This window comes from Thunnus albacares, chromosome 5 (assembly GCF_914725855.1).
Source record: "Thunnus albacares chromosome 5, fThuAlb1.1, whole genome shotgun sequence".
NCBI lineage: Eukaryota > Metazoa > Chordata > Actinopteri > Scombriformes > Scombridae > Thunnus > Thunnus albacares.
Window position 1 is genome coordinate 30,795,450 of NC_058110.1, and position 22,137 is coordinate 30,817,586.

At 40.4% G+C, this 22,137-nt stretch overlaps 1 protein-coding gene across 1 annotated transcript in view; it reads right to left on the reverse strand.

Moving 5' to 3' along the window:
• Positions 1-22,137, reverse strand: part of LOC122982001 (CDK5 and ABL1 enzyme substrate 2-like) — a 35,271-nt gene that overhangs the window by 3,966 nt on the left and 9,168 nt on the right. The window contains exons 2-8 of the mRNA XM_044350927.1: positions 10,639-10,734; positions 6,245-6,322; positions 5,298-5,406; positions 5,028-5,196; positions 3,446-3,543; positions 1,201-1,307; positions 974-1,093 (exon numbers count right to left, since the gene is read on the reverse strand). Coding sequence (XP_044206862.1) covers positions 974-1,093; positions 1,201-1,307; positions 3,446-3,543; positions 5,028-5,196; positions 5,298-5,406; positions 6,245-6,322; positions 10,639-10,734 — 777 coding nt within the window. The remainder of the gene's footprint in view (positions 1-973; positions 1,094-1,200; positions 1,308-3,445; positions 3,544-5,027; positions 5,197-5,297; positions 5,407-6,244; positions 6,323-10,638; positions 10,735-22,137) is intronic.

Sequence of the window (22,137 nt, forward strand, 5' to 3'; positions counted from 1 at the left end):
TAACAAACAACAACAACAACAGTTTAAACTGGCAGCACGTCCTGCTGCAGTGAGAATTACTGACGGACCAGGGACAGGTCGGACTCATAAAACCACGACGTGTCACATAAATGACAAGTAAAATCTAAAGTAAATCCCCAAATCTCCACAAAACAGTTTTCCATTGTTTGAAATTTGCCCTCTTATGTTATAATGGCACCAGACTGGAGAATAAACACCATCAACTGTTTATCTTGAGGAGACAAGATCCCAGTAGTGGATGGACATGAGACTGATGTTGCTTTATGTGGTTTATGTTGCACTGAAGAGTTTTCACTAGTCTGTGTCCTCCAGTGAGTTACAAACAGAGACGGAACAAGGATTGATAGATCATATAAACAGTGTTAGGACAGTTTGAATGGGGTTTTTTTTGCTGCCGTTATCAGAATTACTAAAAACAAACACAAGAGGGAGCCACACCTACATCCTGCACTGTGGACTCCACACAGCAGCATGCTGGGAAATCCACATTGTTGATGTTCATTTCTCAACAGACGGATTTTTGTCAAACCTCATAGGACAACATGTTGTTTTTGTTTTGTTTTTGTTGGACATTGTGCTCATTTTTGTTGTTTTTTTTTTTTTGGACAGTTCAATCATAGAAAATCTGCATTAAAAAAAAAAAACAAGATTTAATCTGAACAGATGTTCATGTGGTTCCCTTCAATATCGGAGTTACTGCAGATAAATCAACCAATCAGCACCGCTGAATATGAGTACTGGTCAAATACTCAGAGACTTCAGAGTATTGGACCAAGCTGATATCGCCCTTGTGACTAAATGTGGGAAGAGTTTTTATATAACCTGCTAAATAACGTCCCTGTTCAGCGTAACCGGGCAACGATGTGAAGTTCTGTGCCTTCCGTGGTATCAAATAGCATTACAGAGACTAAACACAGCCGTTGTGTTATACGAGGATCAGGTGTTTACGTACCTGTTCTGTTTGTTGAGTCGACCCTGCAGCACCAACTTCTCAAAGTAGACGAACGCCATCGCTATGGTGACGGGCTGCAGGCCGCAGTCCTCCCCGAATACTTTCATCTCTCTCTTCAGACTGAGACACAAAGTCAAACAGTTTATAATATGGTAGAAAGCTTTGTAGATGATAAAGTGTGTGTTACTGTGAGTCCTTTAAAAGTTATTTCTGTGCGAAGACGTTACCTGCGGATCTTGCTGAGGGTGAGTTTAATGTGAGGATATTTCTCCTTAAACGTCTCGTTCATGTCTTTCTTCAGGTCGGACGGTTTGACGTATTCTATGACTGTTGTCTGGAGGATAAAAGAGGAAAGTTCGGTCATCCGCTGCTTCACTCTGAGCACACTGGCAACAGTACAGTCAGGTCCTTGTATCTATGCGCCTTTATTTGTATTTTATTACATATCTGACATTGATTAATACTTTAATAGCTGTGTATGCGCTGGTTGAAGCCTGCGTCACAGATGTGAATTAATTACTATTGAAAGTATTCAAGACATTGCTTGACATTGAGAGTGTGGAGAACGGTGGGAGAGCATGTACAGTATTATTTAGATATTTGGGGGGAGAAAAGGGCTGCTGAGCTAATTTGCAGAGATGCTTTCCTAATTTGAAGTGGTAATTATTTATTCTTATGCTGGCAATAAAAAAAAAACACACACACAATTGGCCACATTGTGAATAAGAAAATAACTGATAACATGTCTGAAAAAATAGGAAAAAACCCTTTGTTTTCAACTTCTTAAAAGATGGAAAAACTGAAATTATTACACATTAAATGTGGGAGGGGTACAGAAATGTTGGGCGAAATTAACCCAGATTCATCCTGCCATCAGAAGAGGTGAATATGAACAGTGATAATATATATTGTGATATAGTAGTTTTTGTAAAATCTTCTGAAAAAGCGTCAAAATGTGACGTGTTAAAATAGCCAGATGGAAATGTCTGTTTTTAGATAATCCAATTAATTAAAAACCAAACTGACAATAAACTGATCTAATTACAAGTATTGTGTGTGTATCTACAATCAATCCAGTCTTTGTAATGAAGGAACATGTCACCCAGTGCAACAGTGTGGCTCACTGACATGTTTCTAATAGTTTTTTGGTAAACAACAGAGTTCTACAGCGTAGTGGAATATAGAGATATATCAGGTTTTAAATACAAACACAATATTTGTGAGTAGGATGAGTTCATTGTTAGTTTGGCTGGAAGAAAAATATAGAAAATCACCAGTTTTATCTTTTAACAACTATAAAGAGACAATAAACTGCTGTTTAAGATGGAGAGAATAAAATCTTTATTTTCTATTTATGTGAATGATAGAAGCAGATTTCCTGATGTTTTGTACTGTAATCTGATTCTGGCTTAAATTGAAGTCAGTTTAGTATAATCCGTGATATTCTGTCACAGTACATGAGCTTCTAAGGCCTCAGTATGTTTGCACACGAGGTAAACGTGAAGTTTATATTTCTACTTCATGGTAAGTATCACTTCATGTCAGTATGTGTGTTTACAGGGTGTGTGAGTGTTGGGTCATAGTTAAGGCGTACAGTGAGGCAGTGTGTGTGTTTCCAGTTTAGGTCAGAGAGTTGACACTCGGTGGGTGGTGAGATGACACTGTGTAAGGCTAACGCACACACACACACACACACACACACACACACACATACACACACACACAGAGGATCAGTGACAAAGCAGCCCACCTCAGTAATAATCCTCTCTGATGGATTAAACAGTTATGATAAGAGTGTGTGTGTTCATCGTTTTTAATTCATCTCAGCGGAGGGATAAAACGAAGCTGATGCCTATAGGATAATTATGTTGATGTAAAAGAGCCGTGCGTGTGTGTGTGTGTGTGTGTGTGCGCAGCGATTATTCCCAGTTCTCAGAGTTTTATAATCCTCGATCCTTCTTCCTCTGTGCTTCTGTGTCATCTCTTCTTTATTTGCTCTCTGCCTGCCTCTCCTTCAGCTTTTCTCTCCGCTCGTTCACTCTCGTTTCTTAGAAACTTGTGTGGCAGAGGATAATATTACATCGGGCTACCTAGCGATAGCAGTCGAGTGTAACAGTTCTGCATACCGTCACACTCAGTCGGAAAAAGGTTTACACAAAACAAAGCTCTGTGATGCGTCAGAGGTCTATCGATCGGCGGCGAGAGTGACTGTATGTTTGTTTAGAGGTTAATTACAACAGACTGACTCAGACAGACGCACAAAGGAATATTATAGCGGAGCAGACGCCCTATAATAGATGAATTTAGGTCATGCTGTCATAGTGGGTTGTTGTTCCTGTTTCCAGAGAGACATAACAGCATCCTATAACTCACTGGGAAACCATAACATTCCCAAATAATCTCTTCCAGCTTTGATTTCTCATTTACGTTAGTAGTAAAAAAAAAAAAAAAAAAAAAAAAAAAGTGTTTTACCATGTAGGAGGCAAAGATCAGCACTCGCTTGTGTTTCCCACAAGGCCACTGGGGGTCACTGAGGAGGTTAGGGTCGTAGTCCGTCACATCTTCTACACCTGGACAACAAACACACACAAGTTTAAAAAATGAAATCAGAAATCATTCTGTTTTGTAAAAGCCTGACGTGAGGAAGTGGACTGTATGTTGTGTTTGTTTGTGTGAGAGTTTGTTTATATCAGTTGGATATATGATGTATTGACTAGTATGCAGTTTTTTCTTTGTCATTTATGTTGCCACAAAGTTTGCTTTTATTTCTGTTTTTCTTCAAGATGACGATAAAAAGTTAAAGTACAAAAAACACAACTTGTAACGCTGCCTGAAGCTGATGGACACAAGTAGCAGACCTGTCCTCTAATGATGAGTAGAAGAACATTAAGTCGATTAGTCAATCAACAGAATATTAATCGCCAACTATTTGATTATCAAATAATCGTCGTGAGTCATTTTTCTGTAACATTCTCTAGTTACAGATACTTAAATATGAATATTTCTGGTTTATTTAGTCCTCTATGACAGTAAACTGAATATTTTCAGATTGTGGACTGTTGATCGGAACAAAACAAAACATTCTTGGTTGCATCTTGGGCTTCAGGAAACATTTTTCACCTTTTTCTGACATTTTATAAACCAAACGACTAGTTGATTAATCGATAAGCCCTATCCTTGTTCGCTTTCTTTCCTGATAAGACGACAGATACCAAAGTCGCCTCCATGATGTTTTAGTCATTGTTATTTAGCGGCGGCTAGCTTACACACCGCAGCTGTTTACTGACAAACAGCTGGGAGCGGTGACGCGGGTGAAGTCGACCGCGTCACGGTTTCCGACCTCTAAACGAAACTTAATGATTGTTGGACGTTTTAGTGACTAGTTAACGGTGTGATGTGTAAACGTGATTGAGGATTGAGAGACTGAAGATATGCGTCACAAGAGGACTAAAAATATAAATCTGCAATCAGTGAACACACACACACACACACACACACACACACACACACACACACACACACACACACAGCTCTGTTGTGTTAATGAGCGGTTCTGAATTAGAGATAGAGGTTTAGAGGCTAATACAGGGGTGTGTGTGTGTGTGTGTGTGTGTGTGTGTGTGTGTGTAGAGCATGTGACATGTGACACATAGTGTGTACATATGTGTTTAACATATAAAGAGGACAACACCCCCGCACAGCTGCAGCAACACTTTTCATCTCTCCATCCCTCCATCCTGCGTTTGTTTTCTCTTCCTCCCTCTTCATTCTTCTTCTTCCGCTTTTGTATTTTTGTTCTTTGTCTCCCTGCAGTCGTTACTTTACTTGCTGGATCAATTATTCAAAATTCAGTGACACAAATCCAGTATTGATCAGGCTCCAGATGTCATCTTTAAAGTTTACTTTCATGAAGGTGACATCACAGACACCCTGAGGTGCGAAAACAAGCAGCCTGCTTCCCTCACCATCCTATGTGTGTGTATGTGTGTGTGTGTGTGTGTGTGTGTGTGTGTGTGTGTGTGTGTGTGTGTGTGTGTGTGTGTGTAGGTATTACCCAGGTCCAGTCCCACAGTGCTGTTCAGTCGACTGGGAGGGAAGCTCCTGCCCGGCATGCTGTGTGTGCTCCTGGAGACGGGAATCTGCAGCGTCAGGTCGCTGGTGGACGACGGCTTCTGTCTCACTAGAGCGTTAGTGGGGTACAGGAACTGAGCGTACGACACCGACTGAGACAGGAAGAGAGAGAGAGAGAGAGAGAGGGAATGAGGAGGATCTGAACAACACTCAGTGATCATAACAACATCTACCCTCGTGTGTGTTTATCTACCCTGCCGTAGGTGTCCAGCTGGAAGCCCTCCAGCCCCGGTAGCATCTCCAGGGTGGTGGAGATGTTCCCGGACGAGTGTCTCCTCCTGGGGTGGTTTAATGTTGGGTCACTAGTGATAAAGAGAGAGTGGGAGTTAAGGTGAACAGAGTAGTTCTTAACAGCTTGTGATTCAGAAACATTTCTATGACTGAAATGTAAAAAAAACCCACAACCACAAGAACACACTGTCATGGTTTCATAGAGCTACGAGCTAAAACTGGAAATGTGATGTTTGAGCTCACTTCCTCTGCGAGTGACAAAATACCAAAGAAGAAGACTGGTGTTACTCACTTTGCCTCCACAACTGTGTTTGTGTATGTGTGAATGTTGCATATGGTATTTGTGTAAGTCTATGTAAGTGTGATGTTTCTACTAATCCGTGTATCCGAGCAGATCCTTGTTTCCTTGCGTACAGCTGTGTGTTTGGTATGTGTGTGTGTGTGCTTGTGTGCTCACTGTGTGTGTGTGTGATGTGATGATAAGCACGTATAAGGGCTGCTGCTGTAGATTTCTATCTAAAAGACTGTTTGTGTGTTTGTGTGTGACTGTGATACAGAGGAAGGGCTTAAGATAACTTGACATGACGGTTACTCTGTATCTGTGTTTTCAAACAGTGTGCGTGTGTGTGTGTGTGTGTGTGTGTGTGTGTGTGTGTGATCAGCCAGAAAGGTCTAAGGTCAAATCTAGGGGGCTCAAGGGGCTCTGGGGCACATGGGAAAATTGTCACGAACCTCTCCTCCTCCTCCTCTCCTCCTTCCTCTCTCTCCTAGAAATCACATCCTTCTTCATTCTGTGACCCGTTCTCCATCTCAAACTCCTCTCCTATTATTTTATCCTATCAGACACTAAAACACGAGGTGTGTGTGTGTGTGTGTGCGTGCAGGTGTGTATATATGTGTGTTGATTACCTGAGGTAGAAGCTTTCTCCGTACGGCAGAACAGAGAAGGCAGCGCACAGAGACCTCTTAGCGCAGATCAGCACGATCCTGAAAAACACAAAAAAAAACAAAACACATGAGCATCGAGCGAGATTTTATTCTGAGCCTTTTACACTATATAACATGTAATAAACTTACATGACGCCTGTAATCTCAAACAAACAGAGGTCTGTTTGACAAATAAAAAATGTGTTATTTAGAATATTTCTAATAGCAAGTCAGGTTAACAGTAAGAATCTGGGATTTATCTGGTTGTTTAAGGTTTAATCTCATTAAATGCTGCAGTGGTTTGGGCCTCTTAGTAATTAAAACAGGGATCATGTCAGTTCGAGTAGGGTTGGACTGGACTCCAACATGTTTTGGACACGTATTTTTGGTAGGAGAGAATAAAATCCTCGACAAGACATCATCAACATTTAGTCGGGTAAAAAAAAAATCAAATCAATTAAAAACTGATGAGTTTAAGATGTTTTGAAGACGATGGCTCTGCTCCTCAGCGGGTACTTGAATGTTACGGCGACACGAACACACACACACTTGACTCTTTCATAACTAACCCGTGTCTTCTACCTGCAACTAGGACTGTTTCGCTGGAACGGTGTGTGTGTGTGTATTTATTGCGGTTCCTCCGGAGAGTAAAGCCCTACGGAGCAAGTGTTGTCGCCTGGTTTGTGTCTCGGAGGAAAATGTTTACAGTCATTATGTTCGGCTCAGGAACCGAAGAGACTGGAAAAAGATTCACAGTATGTGAAAACGTACACGTACTTATCTCTGAGTTCGACATGTTTATGATGAGTAATTTTATCTTTTGACCTCATGTAACCCATCTCCAACACTACTCGCAATGGTTATAATTATATAAAAGTGGATGTTGTGTAATTACTTTGTCACACGAGACACACAAGTGTCCTGAAATTCTTTACATTTAAGTTGGTTTTTTTCAGTAGGTTTGGTCATTTGTGTGTGTGTGTGTGTTTGTGTGTGTTTGTGTGTGTGTGTGTGTGTGTGTGTGTGTGATCAACCAGAAAGGGCCTCCTAAGGTCAAGTGTGAGGGCTCAGTGGGCTCTGGGGCACATGGGAAAATAAATGTTTATAATCTTATTTGTGTTTATTTTCTTGAAGAAACACATGTAGGGTTGTTTTTTTTTAACAAATCATATTTTTTTTATTTTAAAATGAGTGGAGTTACTTCACAATCTTCACATGTGCAGTCTGACAGACATATCGATTGATCAGAAGTATCTTCTGGTGGGGAAACCTGCACTGTGCTGGAGGTGGATACTGGTCAGATCCAGGACCAGTCTTCAAGCTACTGGTTCTTGGTCATGTGCACACTTTCTCATCTGACTCCAAGTTAGAAAACTGTTGTCAAACATTGTAATTTTAGCTTAGGGATGATAAAGTTATAAGTAAATACAGTTAACTCCCGCAGAGGGGATTTCCTGGAGTTTCTTTCTGTGTTTTCTTAACCAGTGAATTTATGATGTGAAGTTGGTCTTTGACATCAGACGACAGGATGGTATGTGATCTCTCCAAAGATTCAAACTCACATCTGCTACTTTGCTACAGTACGGTTGTATATACAGTTGTGTGTTTATAGGGATAAACTTGAAATGAAGAATAGAAGTTAATCCAAACACTGATTATTTTTATAAGTACGACATAATCCTGGTTAAACATAGTGTACATTTTTAAAATCAGGACCAAACTGAACCCAGAATACAAAGTGATCTCATCCTGTGGTTGTCATTGGTTATTTCTGGAAGTAAAACTGTTTTATGAAGTGATTCATCATTCAAAAAGGGAAGAAAAAGGGGAACTAAAGGCTTCATAGTTTAGTTCTCACATGAGATAAATATGTAGTATATTATAAATATAAAGGATTTAGCTGTGAGTAAATCATTAGTGTCCTGCAATGTGAAAAACTGACCGTCCTGACTTCTCACTCCCTCCCCCTCCTCCTCTCCGTCCATCCCACGAGACAGATTATGAGTCTGAATTTGACGCTGTTGTTGGTTGTGTGTACCATTGAGACACACACACACACACACACACACACACACACACGGTGTTCCCTATGATGCATGGGAAAGTCAAGAGCAGGAAGTCACCAGGGAGTTCAGTGGAAACAGCAGAAGCATCACAACAGTGCTGCTGCTGCTGCTGGAAATGTGACTACACACACACACACACACACACACACACACACACACACACACACACACACACACACACACACACACACACACACACACACACACACACACACACACACATATTCATTTATTACAACCCATTTCATAAAACTGGGGGCAAATTATTCCATAATCACCTCAAATAAAAACAGCAGTGTGATCCCACTGAGAGCTCAACTCCTGACCTGGGAGTCGTTACTACTGAGCTACACGAAGAATTAGCCAGATTTTATTTTTAACATCCTAATTTTGTGGACAATTCTGCTATTTTTGAAAAAAATTATCGCTACAACCATACAGAAAACACTATTAACTTTTAATTATCTGAATGAAAGTACAGTGTTTACTCCCTTTATTGACAGGATTATGGCAGAGTCACTACATGTCTTAACTTGGCGTGCAATATATTATCATTTTGTCATTGTCAGAATGTGTTAAGCTATTCAGAAATACCACCAAATTGTATATTAGTGGTGTTCTAGCACAGGTTTACTCCATACAAAGCTGATGTTCATGACTTTCCTTCCACTCATTAAGTCATATGTGTTTGACATCGACTTATTTATGACAATGAGAATGATTTTTTTTAATGCAAGATGCAAATTGTTTTTCCAGACAACACACAGCCAACCTTATATTATATTTAAAAAAAGAACATTCAAGAAAATATACAGCACTGTGCAAAAGTTTAAGGCACTTTAGATGTTTAAATTCTTATCCAATTATGCAACACCATTAAGGAGGCGTCTGATTGGTCGCAAATTTATTCTGCAGCATGACAACGAGCCCTTAAATGTTTATTATAAAGCGTTACTTAAATGTTTGCATGATGCTTATAGATGCTAAATAGCTCAACATTTAATCTTTACGATCGTTCTCCTTTATTAACTGTAACTATGACGATGAAGAGCTGCGGCACAGCGGGAGGCTCGTTGGAAGCTCTTTAACTGACATTTAGATTCTTTTTTTAAAATTGGTGACCCGTTTAAAATCTCCCATGACCCGCAGGAGGAGAGCACGTTTTACATTCACTCTCATCCGTAAACTCCGTCCCCCTCTCTGTGTGACTGCACGGCAGAAATACAAACAACAGGTCTCCTCCGCCGCTCTTAGCTGAATCTATTTTTAAAACAATCAGCCCCTCGGTCTATTATTATCTGATGAGTAGATTTGCTCTGTGTTCTTTTTGACCCAGAGGTCTGATTTATGCAGCCCTGAAAGGAAGGACTAGAATAGAATACAATAGAGGAAGAACTGAGCTGAGCAGAATGACACTGTCCACGAGAGACAAAGCGACGGCTCGGTTTCCCCTCCTGCGGTCGAGTAAACGCTGCGTGTCAGCAGAGTGGATAAAAGGTTACTGGTTGAGAGACTGAGCCGTAATAGAAAGTTGTGAAACCTGTGACCTTCAGCAAGACACCACAAACTAACATAAGTATAGATTTTTTTTTTTCTGTTATTCTTCTTCAAGGAAGTTTCTGCTGAGAGGCAGCCTCGCTTTTGCAGGGACTTCCTGAACACACTTTACTCACATTTACACCTGGAAGCTGCCCAGTACAACCACAGTCTGATCTGCTGGCCTTCGCTCAACAGCACCCAAGTGGTGGTAATGGACCCAGATTTATCATACTGGTCTAGGGATTGAACTTTGCTTCTCTAACCTTTATGCTCTTTACAGTTTGTGGTCTTAGTTTACAGACTTTGGGGGGATTTTTTCAGCTGTATGTGTTCAGAATAACTCCACAAGATGCTAAACTACCTATACCTCACCTCAGTCTACTATCGCTGTACTACGGTGGATTGACTTATTGCAGAGAATATAGCTCTCAGTACGGCTAACAGCAAAGGTCTCACTATCTTGTATTCCTGTGGTACCTCACTATTTTCCTTGCAGGAGCTTTTTGCCTCTAACAACACAAGTCTCTGGATCAAAGCCTAAGCCCACTGCCCTAACCTCGCTGCGTGTTTTGGTGTCATTCTGTAACTCAACACGCTGTGAACAGCAGGGATCAACACGCTTCTAAACGTTATCTACACCCAGACGAAGATTTGGCCGGTAGCAGAGGAACAGTTGATGATGTGAGTTACAGTTGGTCACAAGACGGGAATGATGATGATGGAATGTTTGGATGCTGTGTGTGCATGCGTATGTGTTTGCGCGTGTCCCACCTGCTGCCTCTTGTGTCGTACTGTTTCATGTTTTTGATGAAGTGGATCTTCTTGGTGTGTCGAGGTCTGGGAGAACCGCCGGAGAGGTTACGGGTCCTGGATGGACAGAGAGAGAGAGACGGCGATGAATAAATACATCAGTTTATATAGCAGTTAGTTTAAATCAACATGCTGCAGTTCATGTCAAAATCTAAATAGACAGTTTTGCATTCAATTGTAGCAGCCTGGCCAAAACATATCATATTAAATCCTTGACTGCTTAAAAAAACGCTGAGCCAAAAACAGGACAAAATTGAAGCTAAGTGTCTGTCTGTCTGCCTCTCTGTGTGTGTGTGTGTGTGTGTGTGTGTGTGTGTGTGTGTGTGTCTGCTGAAGGTCAGGTTATGAGCCAGGTTGTATCACTGTGTCGACCTCGTGGATTAAAAACAGACCTCGTCATGAAAGCGGGCCAAGGAGATCAGCTCGCTGACATCACAGCGGTTACATAACATCACTGCTGGCATCAGCGTTTAGGCCTGTCACCATTACTACTTTTGTTGGACGATATATATATGTTGTCCCAGAAATAATTGCGATAAACATTATTATTATCATTTTAAGACCATTTTATGCCATCGATATGATAATATAATAGCATAACAAAGCATTGAGAAGACTCAGCAGCCACACGTTTCTCCATCGTTCTCCATTTAGCGTCGTCAGGTTAGGCTAACCTGTTGTTGCTAACTTTGGAGCTTAGCTTGAGATGCTGCAGCATTTATTAGCCTGTACTGTACATTTACTTCCAGATCCACAATTCACCTTTTCCTCTGCTCCGCTCACATCACTTTTCTGCTGCTTGCGCTGTCACACTCCCTACACACACACACACATTACGCACTGCCCTGTTCATTAATAGGAGTTACGCTACCAACAGTTTCCCAGGCAACAACATGGAGGTTGACTCACGTTTCACAACAGCGCTGCACAGAGTCTCCCAAACACTTTTAACTTCCGAATGAATGGATATTTATTGTTATTTTTGGCATTTAAAATTTTTTTTTTTTTGACCTGGCAGGGGTTCTTGTTAGTCTGGCGGCTCGCCAGTTCAATTATAGGAAGAAACACTGTTATTGATGTATTACCCAGTTCTGTGAGAACAACAGTATGACAACATAACATACAGTTTTAAACAGAACAACACACAAACACGAAGCAGATTGAATCCCGAGCCACCGGAAGAAAACCACAACGCTAAGACCTTCTGCTGAGAGACAGAAGTGTTACACAACTGTGAGTGTGAACACACACACACACACATACATGAACACACATGCTCACACACATCGATACTGAGAGACACACACACACACACACACACAGAGCATCTGTTACTGTTTTTTTACGGCTGACCTGGTGATTCCACACCACATGGAGTTTAAAACGCTGCTATCACTGCTGCTCACTATGTGACTCACACACACACACACACACACTTACATAACTTTCTACTGTCATTCCTCAGTACTTTTAACAAGGTAAAGCAGATGTTTCTGTGTGTGTGTGTGTGTGTGTGTGTGTGTGTGTGTGTGTGTGTGTGTTTGTTGGATGCGTCTCTACATTCAGTCACGTTGAGTTTCAGGCTTAACATTCCACCCCAAATACACATTTCACAAATTTCTTTGCAATACAAATATTTATAAAGGAAATTCCACCTTAAAACAATTTACTTTTTTAAAAAAACAGCCATTTATTTTATATTTTAACTATGGCTGCACATAGTTGTTGGAATTAGTGTTAGAATTCACTAAATTCATACATTTTTAAGGAGAGATTGAGAATCAGTTTCTTCTCCTGCATAGAAAATTTGCAGACAGCTGCTTTTTTTTTTAGATGCACAAGCACTGCAGCGTTTCAGTTCACTGTTGTGCTTTGCAGGATGAGCTAACATAGGCTGGTCTAAACAGGCCACAGATACTGTTAACCAATCCACAGACAAACTCTTCACAAGACCTCCAGGGTGGACCAGAGCTTCAGTAACCTTCCTTTCCCATCAAATGGCAATCGACTGAAGTAGGGCTGCAACTAAGGATTATTTTCATTATTATGATTAGTCTTGATTGATCGTTTTGTCCACAAAATAACGTGTGAAAATAGTGAAAAGTGACCACTATAATTTCACAGAGTCAAAAGCTACATCTTTAAATGTCTTGTTTTGTCTGATCAGCACTCCAAATCCTGAATATACCAAGTTTTAAATTGTATTAATTATCTGTCCATCAACTAATTGATTAATCGACTAATCATTGAGGCTCTAGTCTAAAACATTGGCATGTAAGTGTCTAATTTTGGTCCTTCTGAATCAAAGGGTGAGGACTTCTTTCTGACACCAGTTAAACCAGTCACAACATTGCAGTTGTAGTTTTCATCTTAGTGGTCATTGGTATTGTGGTAACCTGGAAAGTCACTACTGCATCATCTTTTTTATCAATAACTGAAAAAACATGTTTAGAAAACTGCTCTCGTTCCCTAAATATAAGCAGTAACAACCCTGATTCTCTGTGGGTTGGTGTCAGCATTCTGGGAAATATGTAAAATTGAATTAAGAGTAAATATGCTGATGGAAAATGATCACAGCACATAAGTTGATTCAAACACTACACTGGGAAGCATTGATGATGATGTCAACAATTTTTAAATATCAAAATGCAGCTTTCTTTCAAGAGTTCCAGTGAAGCTGCTGCTTAGTCAGTTTCCTCTGAATATAAATAAAGATTAAAAAGTAAAAATATCCAGAACCACAGCAGTCTCAGCTCTCAAGTATTAATAAACCAAAAACTCTATTTCTGATTATTCTATCTTTGGTATTTACTGTAACCGTGGTCACATGATGGAATTTTCTAAGCCTTCCATTTCCACGGGAACCGTCATTCCACAGCATTCCGGGATGTTGTGGAATGTTTCCATTGTGTGGGAATGGAAAGAGCCTGCTGGTGCTGGTGGTGGTGGTGGTGGTATCATCCACGATGACATAGACAAATATGGCCACCCACAGCGGGGGCTTTTCAGATGTTGGGTCTAAAAATGTGTGGAAAACGCCAGCAGTGCCGCTTTCATCCTTTTATCCAAGGTGTTTGGGAGGTTGCGCTACTGTCACACCTGGTAAGCAACCAAAACAACTTGTATGTTATTGGTTTTTAATGGCGGCGTTGGCTGAACTTTAAACCAGATGTTGTGACAAGCCAAGTCCTGTGGAGCTGATTGGTTGATTCTTGTCACATGACCTGTGGTACACTTGCTCCATTCGCAAAAAGTTGAGATTTTTCCATTTCGGTGCAATGAGTGTGCGCTGCGACAGCATTGCTTTAGGTTTTGAGTGCGATTGTCGTGTGTCTCCATTGAAAATAATGAACTTGTACACTTGTAGTTTGATCCTTATTAGAACCAACACACTGGTCTCTACTGGAGGTGCCTTTGAGCAGGGCACCACACCCTGACCTTCTATATGACTGTACGGTCTCTCGGATGAAGACTAATTCCTGAATGCTTTATAGTGGCTGGAATCTTTGGTATTAGTAGTACTGAGAACTTCAAATGGGACACTTAAGTTCTTTAGGAGAAACAACATAAAGGTTCAAAGTTTTCTGGCAGAAAAAACATATCGAAGCTCTGATATAAAAAAGCGAATAACAACTTTTAAAATGTTTAATTCCTATGACATGTTCAGTTCATACTTTGAAAACAAAGCAACACGAGTAGAGTGCCATTGATCAGTTGATTAACTGACTGACAGAAATTAATCTGCAACTTTTTTGATAATCGAATAATAGTTTCAGTCATTTTTTTAACGCAAAAATCTCAAATATTTGCTGGTTTCAGGTCCTCAAACATGATGACTTAGTGCTTTAGTTTGTCATACATGACAGTACATACATGTCACAATAGTATCTTGATCCCTATCAAGACTGTTGTTTATGTATCATTATCACGTTTTTCTAATCTGAGGAGATATTGTTTGCCAGATTTAGATAACCGATTCTACACACACACATGTTGGTCTGTAGGAAAATACTGTTGAAGTTTGACACCCAGTCTGTTCACATGGTAACATGGCTGAATAATGAGCAGTTATTGAGCGCTGCAGTAATGACAGCAGCTAACTAACCTCATGATTGGCAGCTACAAATAACATCTGAGAACGTGACATCTCATTTTGACAGACCGCAAACAAACCCACACAATCATAATGACAAAGTTCTTCAGCAGAAGTGTGACTGACCTTTTAACAGGATGGGTTATTATTATAGCCGACGCTACTGTCATAATAAATAGCCTTGTCGGTTATCTCTAAATTATTTTCTCAGCTTGGAGGCTGTGAGCAAACACTGCAGTCATAAACATCAACAGTATATTCATAAAGAGTGTGATAGATGACGCCACCGCTCTCCCAGTCTTTCTAAATCCGTCCCAGTATCTGAGCTGTGGATCTGCAGCCTCATTATCACAACAGTCTGACCAGCGGCCCACTTCCATGAGAACCAGCCTGCTTCATCTCTCTGGGATGTTGTGGAAAGTTTCCATTCTGTGGGAACGGAAAAATCCCGGTCCGCTGTTTCCCCTACTGCTGAGGATGAGGATGAGGATGATGTTGATGTTGATGATGATGTTGATGACACCGAAACATTGAAGATTCGCTGTCTTTCCTTGTCTAATATGACAGAATATTGAACATTTCAGAATGTCGGTCAGACAAAACAGGAAATTGAAGACGTCACCGTGGCCTCTGAGAAGTTACGCCATTTTTTGACATTTCATTGACTAAACAATTAATCAACTAATCAACTAATGGATGAATTTTAATGTCACATTCTGCCGAGACACTAAACTTGTAACCTTTACAATACAAGCCTGTCTATTACTCATCCCTTATTTTCCACAAAATACTAGCGAAAAGAGCTGTTTAGCCTTTATGCACTTTAAGATATTATGGGAAGATTTTCTGAATTTGTAGTTAAATGTTAATAATTTATTTTCTGTGCCACTTAACTATAGCACAATCAGCCAAAACTAGACAGCAAAGCTTTTTTTTTTTTTTTTTACATAACAGTCACATTAATTTTGTATGTTCCTTTTCTAAACAGAAACTTAACAATGTTGGATCGGGTAAGGGCTTCTGTGTTTCTGAAAACATTTATGCTGCTATGCAACGATGAATAAATAAATGAGTTCATGTGTGATATATTCATAAATAACTGAATGAACCATTGATTGTACTGAGACGGGAGGGGGCTTGCTGCAGGGTATCGGGACACCTTCGATCCACAAGTTTTTCAATGCTTGTATCAATTCAACCTCGCACACTAGATTCTTTACACTCTGTTTTTAAACCTTACTTTGAAATTCCTCAAAAATTTTAATATCTGTTACATTTGGCATTCATGCTAGCTTTTCATCAAGCCCTGGAAACACACTATCATTAGCATTTTAACTGTAAAAGTATAAATGTAACTGTGGTGAGAAGACAATAAAGGTCATTGATTCTTTCATTCCTACAGTGATTACGCCACCAAGAACACAAGACTCTGCTAGAGAAACAATAACAATAAGAACAATTACACCCTCAGTGATTTTGTAACAGGGTATTGGGTAACAAGTATTGCTGAAACTTTGCTGTCATTGTTTAATATCAATCAAATATACAAAAACATTTTAACATTGAATATCTTTCACATCACTCCTGTTTTAGCCTCACTGCATCGGCTGCCAGTGAAGTTCAGGATTGATTTCAAGATTCTCTTCATCTACTACCGAGCGGTCACTTAGGTCTTCCAACCAAAAACCTGTTGGCCGTACCACGTGCCAAACTAAAAAACCAAAGGCGACTGTGCTTTTGTTGCCATGGCACCAAGACTTTGGAACAATCTCCCCACTTCCATCAGATCAGCTAAAATCTGTTGAATGTTTCAAAAAAACACCACCTTTTTTTAAGAACGGCTTTCTCATAACATTTCATAAATTCAAGTGTGTGCTCTGTATGTGTTCTTGAATGTGTCTTTCATGGTTTTTGTGTCCTATTTTCTTTATGTCCCCAATGTCAATGTAAAGCACTTTGTAACCTGTGTTAAAAAAGTCAGATGACATAAGCTGAGATGATTATTATTTTGTGATAAAATTATAAAAAATACTCACATTATCACTGAGGCACTGACGCATTTTTTAGTAGAAATACTGTATAATTACTTGGTATAGTAATAAAGTCCTTACACACTGTGGAGAGTCTTTCCTGATTGGCTCTTTACAGCGCTGTCAACTGAAGTGTTGATCTCATTGGACAGCAATAGAGGAAGCAGTATGGGTGTCTGGTCTGGCATATGATTAGTTTAGCTAACATACTACTACTGTACTGTAATATTGCTACTGTAGTATTCAGCACCGGAGCTGGGAACATCATCAGAGACGTGATCACAAACTAGGTTGAATAAACAAGAACCCTCATCATACTGCTCTGCTTTGCTTTTACATCATAGTTCTCTATTTATAATCACAGTTAATTTAGCATTCGAGTCATTAGTGAAGTCATGGAGAAGACGACCTTCTGGTCTGCCATGATGCCTTTCTGTGGTGTTTCGTGTGAAACGATGCAGCAAAACAGGCGGATAATTCGACTGGTAAGATGAAATCTGAAGTGTACACGAGTGAGTAGACTCTGAATTGAAGTACTTAAAGAGTATCTGTTGTATTTTTGAGAACTCTTGTCCGATGTGAAATTCAAACCCACCAACAATCCATTAAATCTCACAGGAAACAGAGACTCTGCAGGTCAAAGCTCAGGACTAGCTGCAGGCCTCTTCTTTTTTTTTTTTTTTGGGGGGGACTGTACTGAAGGGGATGTGTCTGGGACATCGGGTCACTTATTCAATTTTAGTCATGAACACCACCAGAGTCACACTAATAATAGCTGGTGTCATTTTTATCTCAAAATAAACCAGCGCAAACACACTCAATGTCAGAATGCTGAATTCTTAAAATAGAATTAAAAAAAAAAAAAAAACACACACACAGTCGCCGGATGTTTTTTTTTTTTATCTTGTGCTCATTCTGTCTGTTGTTTTATTTCTGTTTTCTTCTTCTACTCGCTTTTTTTCTTCCTTCACTCACGTACTTCCTGTCCGTGTGACTGTCTCCACCGTAGTTCTGTTGCTCATTTATACAAGCAATAGCCTATAGTTTTATTATTTGTATGAATGGATCTGTTTCCTCTGTCCACATATTTTATGTGATGTTTTTAATCAGGGAGCCTTTTTATTCTTTATATTCTGGGGTTTTTTTTGTTTTTTTTTTACTTGCATCAGTGACGGGCAGTAATAACTCTACAGCAATAAAATTAGGATGAGTCTCTTTTTTTTTTTTCAGCTGAACCACTGCTTTTTTTTTGCTGCGTCATTGTAAACAGAACGACACAGAGTACCAGCATGACAGGCTGTATACTTTTGTAAACTGAGCCTTGTCTCAAAATGACCTCACTACAAAACTAACTTCACCTGAAATAAAGAATGAAGGGTGATGGAAACACAGTGCAATGCGACTCGTTTGAATGGGGGTAAAGTCAGCTTAACTACTTTTGTACCAGACGCTGGTTTAAAATGTATTTAAAAGTTTATCTGCAGCTTATATGAGGCTTCATCCATCCAAATTCAAGAGGATATCTTCCAAAGTTAAAGCCTTTTTAGTACAAATTTCCTTTTTTTTCTTACTATCCCCACATTGCAGCTTAAAAGGGAATCAACATCCATGAAAAATTCAACGCTAAGTCTTAATTCTCCATCGTTTTATGTTTTCTTCTTAGCAAACAGACTAAACTACAGCAGAGAACAATTTAAATATAGCTATACTGTAAATGCATGACGTGAATTCAACTCTGTATGATCTCTTTCTCTCTGCGCTTTGAGCTGTGACCAGACTGTCACATCGCTACAAAGAAAATGTCAGATTATCCAGGAAGTATAAAGACAGCTATAATCTTCTCATCTACACCAGTGTCACTTTTAACTCCCAACTTTTTTTTTTTTTTTATTCTCTTCATCACTGCCTCCTTTTCATGGCTCTAAAAATATCTGCTTTCATTCCAACATTACGGCGGAGTTCATTATAGGCATCGCAGATACCTTCATATATGTTCTTACAGCTGCTTATTTTCATCGTTTATTAATCTGCTGGTTATTTCCTCAATTAAACGACTAATCAGAGAACAGTACAGGTGTCAAGGTAGTGAAATAACCAGACTTGGACAATAACTGACCCTGTATCATAAAAATGGCCGAGTGAGCATCACAGCATGTGATCGCAGGTTGTTGTTGTACTGAACATTGTAGGCTGTGTTCTCATCACATACAAGATGTGAGATAGGTTAGCTTAGAATAGACACACACACACACACACACACACACACACACACACACACACACACACACACACACACACACAGCTGGCTTATATCAGCACACACTGACAGATCTCATTTCTTAAGGTCACCCATTATGTCATGTATTGATTAATATGTCGATTATATTCTCAATCGTTTGGTCTGTAAAATGTCAGGAAATAGTGAAAAAAGTCTGTTCCACAGTCTATGTTCATATAGTCAAATGTCTTGTCCAATCATGTGACCAACAGTCTCAAACTATGAAAGCCTTTCAGGAGAGACAGACAAAAAAAAAAATGTCGTCTTCATCTCTCTGGCCATTCGGATCAACTATAAACACATTTTATTTGCCAATAAGGTCCAACAACGTGTCATAAAAACTAGATTTATTCCAGTATAACTCAGCCCTTAGAAAGGCTGTTTAACTGTTGACCAGAACTTGTTTGGGGATGTCGGTTATACAGTTTCAACATTCAACAACTGCCAGCCAGTGAGAAACCACCCTATGAGTACATATTTCTACAAAAAAAATATGACTCATAACGACATTGATTTTCCTCCGTTCTTACAGCTCTGTTGATCCAAATGTGTGGTTTATATTCTGCGGTGCACACGGATGACTTGGTTTTCATAGTTTTGAAGGTCATTTTTAAATATTTCACTCCCCACCTCCACCGCTGACATTCAGAGATGCAAGAGTTTTGCTAGACATCGACTTATCTGGTGAATAACCGACAAAAAAAAGGAAGTGACTATAAATCTATAAATGTCTCTCTACCTCGCTTTTTGTCTGTCTGTCTGTGTGTGTGTGTGTGTGTGTGTGTGTGTGTGTGTGCGTGCATGCATAAGAGGGATCAGAGACTTTAAAATCTCTCTCTCTCTCTGTCTGTCTGTCTTGACTCTTCCATACACACACACAGCCTTACTTAAATACCCCCCCCCCCCCCCCCCCCCCACTAAATCCTTAACACACACACACACACACACAGTGTCACTGACCAACCACCAGCCATAGATTAAATGTCCTGTTGTTTAAATCCTCATCCCACACAGACACATACACACACACATACACAGAGCAGGCAGCAGTGTGTAAGAACAATCTGTCCACACATCCGACATGGACTGACATGGACTGACGGACACTGGACGTTCCGCAGATTACACGGACCTCTGACTGAGCAACACACACACACACACACACACACAGGGTCACTCAGCAGGCCTGTTGCGCGTCTTACATCACCAGATTAACAGACTCCTCCTGCTTCCCCTTCTGCTTGATTTACCAAAAACACTCATCCTTCCATTTCTTATCCTTCTTCTTCTTCTTCTTCTTCTTCTCAATCTTGCAGTCCACTAATCCATATGTGTGTTTCATCTGCAACAGGCCATAATGCTTTAGCCTAACTGTGAGGGATGTGCAATATCCAAAATCCAGCTCCGTTAACATGGTCTGATTCTAATCTTAATACATCCTGGTTGAAGTTTATGCATTTGCGCTACGTATGAACGTCACACAGGGAGTCTTTTCGAGAGCGACGTGTACATTGAGCTGCTCTTAACTTCCTAAATAACCCCGAAATGTTTTGATAACACGACGCGAGTCTAAGAGCAGAAGTGGAATGTGACTTTATCAGCCTGCTGCGAAGTCTAAACTGTTTTCAGAGAACAGACTTCTGCAAACTGGATGTGACTGATAAGACTGTGTGTGTGTGTGTGTGTGTGTTTTATGGCCTTGTAAAGGACAGATGCTCATCACAGTACTTCTTACACAAACACAAACAAACAAAGGGTCACAGGAAGACTGAGGCGAGGTTAACATGATGCTGATCATCTTAAAACCGCATTAAGGAAGCACTAGAGCTCTCTATCTATCCTATCATCGCAAACGGGACTTGAAAACACTCTTCTTCCACCTTTAAAACGCGACAACGACGACGACGCTCATGTTGTATGTAGCGTGGACAGTCACCGACGTGCGGTATGATCGTCAGCCTTCACGGACGGGGTCGTGGTTCGTTGTGGCACCGGTTTTCAACACATCCACAGAGGGTCAGAGTGGACGGACTGGACCTTTAACCTGCTGAGACGAAGAAGAACACGCAGCTATATTTGTCTTGATCGACCTTTCAGCCAATCACACTTCCTTACTGAATGATTTTGCCGACCGACGGAGGAGAACGTAGAAGATATCTAAAGAATGAGGCTGACAATAACGACGCCTTTAGTGTTTTTGGTGTTTCAGTGCGGACGAAGAGGTTTTAGAACCTGAAAAGGTTTTGTTCAGATAGAATCACGAGCGGCTTGTTGTTAGGGTGAAGGGCGTTTTCTACTCTACCCACATTAGCGAGCACGTAGTCTGAAGGAAAGCTGGAAGAAAGAAAGAAAGAAAGAAAGAAAGAGAGAAATCATGTGTGTTGAGGGTGTGGAGGGGAGGGGGAGAAGGGCTTCAGCTCTGTTTTCACTAGAGAGCCATGCATGTTTAGACAAACACACACACACACACACCAAGACATACAGATGATGTCAGTCGGATTCCATCCCCTCTCTGAGTTTGTTCATTCTCATAGTTCAATGTGCAACCCTGTGTGTGTGTGTGTGTGTGTGTGTGTTAGTCCAGAGGGTGTGTCTAACTCTCAACTAATCAGAGTTCCTGCTGAATCTGATAAGTTTTCTGCTGCAGGCAACAAATTGAGTTACAGGAACAAAGCAGCTCATTTCTACCAAAAAAAAAAATGGAGTCGATTTGTGTGCGTGTGTGTGTGTGTGTGTGTGTGTGTGTGTGTGTGTGTGTGTGTGTGTGAAAGGTGGGAAGGAGTTTAAGAAAATAATACACAATCTTTAAGTGTTTATGTGTTTTAAGCGGAGATAGCAGCGACCGCACCTCTGAAGCATAGATGGTGTGACGTGACTGTAGGGTTAAAGCTCAGAGGAGGCTGTTTGTTTGTGTGCGGCGGGTTTTGGGGTTGGGGGGGGTTGGGGGGGGGGTGGGGAGGGGGGAGAGAACGAGTCGGTGCAGGTGTGTCCACGTCTGTTTGGGTGTGCAGCTCCAGAAGTAGAAAATTAATTATGGGAAACTCTGCTCTGCTGGGAGA